The sequence below is a fragment of the Sinocyclocheilus anshuiensis genome, unplaced genomic scaffold (assembly GCF_001515605.1).
Source record: "Sinocyclocheilus anshuiensis isolate Anshui unplaced genomic scaffold, SAMN03320099.WGS_v1.1 scaffold1027, whole genome shotgun sequence".
Classification (NCBI taxonomy): domain Eukaryota; kingdom Metazoa; phylum Chordata; class Actinopteri; order Cypriniformes; family Cyprinidae; genus Sinocyclocheilus; species Sinocyclocheilus anshuiensis.
Genome location: NW_015547697.1, coordinates 184,558 through 189,146, shown reverse-complemented (window position 1 = coordinate 189,146; position 4,589 = coordinate 184,558). Strand labels below are relative to the sequence as shown.

General features: G+C 38.3%; 1 protein-coding gene across 1 annotated transcript in view; it reads right to left on the bottom strand.

The window, feature by feature from the left end:
• Window positions 1-1,227: 1,227 nt before the first annotated feature.
• The window catches only part of LOC107703650 (fragile X mental retardation protein 1 homolog A-like), a 15,155-nt gene continuing 11,793 nt past the window's right edge, over window positions 1,228-4,589 (bottom strand). Inside the window, exons 14-15 of the mRNA XM_016506364.1 lie at window positions 4,043-4,122; window positions 1,228-3,324 (exon numbers count right to left, since the gene is read on the bottom strand). Coding sequence (XP_016361850.1) covers window positions 3,157-3,324; window positions 4,043-4,122 — 248 coding nt within the window. The 3' untranslated portion in view covers window positions 1,228-3,156. The remainder of the gene's footprint in view (window positions 3,325-4,042; window positions 4,123-4,589) is intronic.

Here is a 4,589-nt window from a genome sequence, read left to right as displayed (position 1 = left end):
TTTCGTATTCACAGGCAAATCACTTCCAAACTGGTGTGTATAAGCTTAACAGGTTATTCGCCAAGGTGACTAGCGAGAGTACAAGAGCGCAAAGAAAACTAGAAACGTAGAGAAAAAGAGCAAATAACGGGTTTCTTGCTGTACAGTCAAAGGAAAAGCAGAAAAAACTACCATGGTTATCGTCACAGTAGGTTTGGAAAGAATCGTGGGTTCAGAACAGCATCGCGTCGTCTCGAAAATGTAAACTAAAGTTTAATGCACAAGCACTAATCGGATAAGACAGACGGTTTTCATATCAAAGTTAACATCGCATATTCCCCCTTCTCGTCCCCCTCCAAGTGAATTCAGCTGCAAAAGTACAGTAGACTCAAAATTAGCGAAGATATCTAAACTTCAGTTTAGTTATGTTGACAGCATACATGTGATTCACCTGCCGAGGAAGTCTCATCACATTCTAGTTTATTATATAGGTTTAGAGATTATAAAGTACTTGCAGAGTAACACAAACATGATAAGTGCACATTTAAAGTTCAATCTAAAAAGAACAGCAACAATCTCTTAACGGATGACATAATATACAGTATGCAACCCCACAGATGAGCCATTGTTAGGGCACAGACAATGTTACAGAGATCTGGTGCTTCACACCTGATGCTGAGATATACAGCAGGAGAGATGGCAGTTTACTGTGGCCAGCATGAATGGAAACCAAAACGAGCATTTCCAAATTGTTTGAGAGAAAAAAAAAAAAAAAGTCCCAACAAGTTCACCTTGTGTGGGAGGAAAATGACAGACATGTTTTTTTGAAGCTGGTCCTTTTGCTGGTTTATGCTGGTCCTTTTGCTGGTTTATGCTGGTCATGTGCTGGCAAAGGACCAGCATAAACCAGCAAAGGACCATCTTAAACCAGCAAAGGACCAGCTTAAACCAGCAAAGGACCAGCATAAACCAGCAAAGGGACCATTTTAAACCAGCAAAGGACCATTTTAAACCAGCAAAGGACCAGCATAAACCAGCATCCCAGCGTCAAAACATACCTAACCCAGCATATGCTGTTTCTTTCAACAGGGTCGAAACAGGTTTTTTTTTATCGTTATTCTCGAACAGACTGCGGCGAATTGCGCCATCTTGCAAGTTTTACTGCCCGCCGTGGACGTGCAGGTTTTAAAAATACTGAGAGTAAACCATTTAACACCTTATTTTGAAGTAAAGGCTATTATTTTTTTTAAGAGCCACACGAGAGGGGCATCCTGAGCCGCCTCCGTCGAGAGAGTGGTTTATATTTCCACAAATCCTCCGCCAGTCACAGGTTCTTTTCAGCTTCCGTTTCGTATTCACAGGCAAATCACTTCCAAACTGGTGTGTATAAGCTTAACAGGTTATTCGCCAAGGTGACTAGCGAGAGTACAAGAGCGCAAAGAAAACTAGAAACGTAGAGAAAAAGAGCAAATAACGGGTTTCTTGCTGTACAGTCAAAGGAAAAGCAGAAAAAACTACCATGGTTATCGTCACAGTAGGTTTGGAAAGAATCGTGGGTTCAGAACAGCATCGCGTCGTCTCGAAAATGTAAACTAAAGTTTAATGCACAAGCACTAATCGGATAAGACAGACGGTTTTCATATCAAAGTTAACATCGCATATTCCCCCTTCTCGTCCCCCTCCAAGTGAATTCAGCTGCAAAAGTACAGTAGACTCAAAATTAGCGAAGATATCTAAACTTCAGTTTAGTTATGTTGACAGCATACATGTGATTCACCTGCCGAGGAAGTCTCATCACATTCTAGTTTATTATATAGGTTTAGAGATTATAAAGTACTTGCAGAGTAACACAAACATGATAAGTGCACATTTAAAGTTCAATCTAAAAAGAACAGCAACAATCTCTTAACGGATGACATAATATACAGTATGCAACCCCACAGATGAGCCATTGTTAGGGCACAGACAATGTTACAGAGATCTGGTGCTTCACACCTGATGCTGAGATATACAGCAGGAGAGATGGCAGTTTACTGTGGCCAGCATGAATGGAAACCAAAACGAGCATTTCCAAATTGTTTGAGAGAAAAAAAAAAAAAAAGTCCCAACAAGTTCACCTTGTGTGGGAGGAAAATGACAGACATGTTTTTTTGAAAGAAAACTGCTTTGCTACCTCTTTAAAAAAAAATTATAATTGTCCTACAATGCAGATATGCTAAACGACAAAATTAACTCTGTGATGTTGACGGCAATGAATTAGCATTGATATTCGTCTCTGGGTGGTCGGTTACAATTTATGACTTCCACAGTTGACTAGTTTAGTTAGGTTAATACCTTTATTACACACAATTCAGCTATGGCAAAATATCAGAATTCGGCCGACTTGATAGAATCCTGCTTTTCAGACATACAAAATGTTGGTGAAATACATGCAGCACAGAAAAAAAAACATAAAAGAAAACCCCCTTTTTTTTTTTTTTTTGTCGTCGGCTGAGATTGCAACACACGTTGCTCAGACAGGTTGTTCACGTCGTCTTCCCTGATTTAAACATCCAAATTATGATACTATTCACACAAGTTAAAGGCACAGATCCAGACAGGAGCTTTATATTTTTTTTCATTTGCCATTTTTAGTTTTTTTTTTTGTTATTTTTGTGGCTAAGATCACATCAGAATGGGCTCGAGTAATCATGGACACCAAAGCGCGTAAAAAAACAACGTATGCCGTGAGATGTGGCATAAACTTGGGCCCCCGAGCGCTTGAGTTCATTCTCCAACGTGTTTCTTTCCCTTTAGTTTGGGACATTGTGGAAAACAAAAACTTTAAAAACCAATTGCTTGGAAAACATTTCAGAATTCCATTTTGAGAGACATTTAATCCACAGCTTCTTTATGCTTCATAGGTAGTTGTTTAGAAAGTCAATTTAGAAAACCTGTAGCTTCTGTTGTGATTTAGAGGCTGGTCTCTTTAATCCGTGAAGACTACCGAATTCAACACACCATACACCAAGAGACCTCGTCTTTTACCCCAACTAACAATTAGAAAGTGTGCTTTATGTCATGTCTTGCGACAGCCCTACTGACCTGGTTCTCTTTGGCCTAATGTGTCTCTAATGAAGAAGCGTCTGGATTGGTGGAGCTGAGTGGGAGAATGGGGGAAAGGGGGCATGTTATTCTCTACGAAACGCCGTTCACAACGGCTTGGCTGTCCGGGCCGTCCTGCTTGTCTTTCTTCATCCCTCGCTCCTTCATGGGTCTCTGCCGGTTCCCTCCGCTGTCTCCTGCCAGAGCCTGAGAGCCTCGGCTAGTGTGGACGCTCCTCTCGTTATTGCTGTCGATGCGGATCTGACAAACAAACACACAAAAAAGAAAGTGTACAACATTTTATGTTTTAATAAAGCATGATCCTGTCCCATGTTTTTTTTTTTTTTTTAACAAATTAAATACGGCTGTCATATTTTAATTTCTCCTGTTTTTCAATTGCATGTTATTTACTCTTTATTTTATTACTTGCATATTAATAACTACTTGATAAACCTGAAAAAAATTGTTTTTTGCAAATATTGCATGCAGGCTTCAACCTGAATTTACAATAATATTTTTAACCTTTTAAAAGTAGGTGTATAATATATATATATATATATAATCATTTCAGCATTAATGATTGTAAAATTTTACTGGTATTAGTAACAATTATTATGAAAATTGATTTTATTAAAATGTTTAAAATTGATTAAAATATGATGTTGATAAATACATCTGACAAACATTACCAAGACTTTTACAAAAACTGAAATAGTTTTAAAAAGTATCTAAATAATGCAAATGTTAATGACAAACATATAGGTCAATATTTAGGCATGTTTAGATTACTGGTTTTAACTACCAACTGCCTTGTTAATAGATACAATTTTCTAAGAAAATAGAAAAAGTTTAACTTAACACAATTTAAATATTGTGCATATTGTAAATACTGCATTTAAATGCAGTATCTGTTATGATTACATTCACTAATATGCAAAATAACTGATCATATGATGATAGAAGGCATTCTGAGTGAGACCTGCAATGTGTCTTCCTGGGGTCTCAGCATAGAGTCTCTGGAACTACGGGAGCGGGACTCATTCCAGTGCATGTCTTCAGCTGAGTTAAGACAAAAAGAAACATTATCAAAAATCCATAGATGGCATCAAAAATAATCTTAATGTCAAAAAAAAAAATGCTGATAAATGTAGAGTTGACTGATACTTCAACTGACACACTCTTAGGGTGTGTTCACACTTGTCATGTTTGGTTCAATTCAAACAAACTGGTGCAACTGTTCTGTTAATGCAGTTAATTTGAGTAAGTGTGAACGCTGCCATCCAAACCCTGGTGCGCACCAAACAAGTGGACCAAGACCGCTAAAAAGATGGGTCTCGGTCTGCTTCCAAACGAACTCTGGTGTGGTTCGAATGAAATATGAACACAACATGAACCAAATACTTCTAAACGAACCAAAACCAAGATGCAATGACAAGAGGGCCTTTCGCACCGCAGGAACCTTTTCATAGTACCAGAACTAATTGTGGAACTACCCACTTTTTGGCGTTTTCGCACCGCCGGAACTG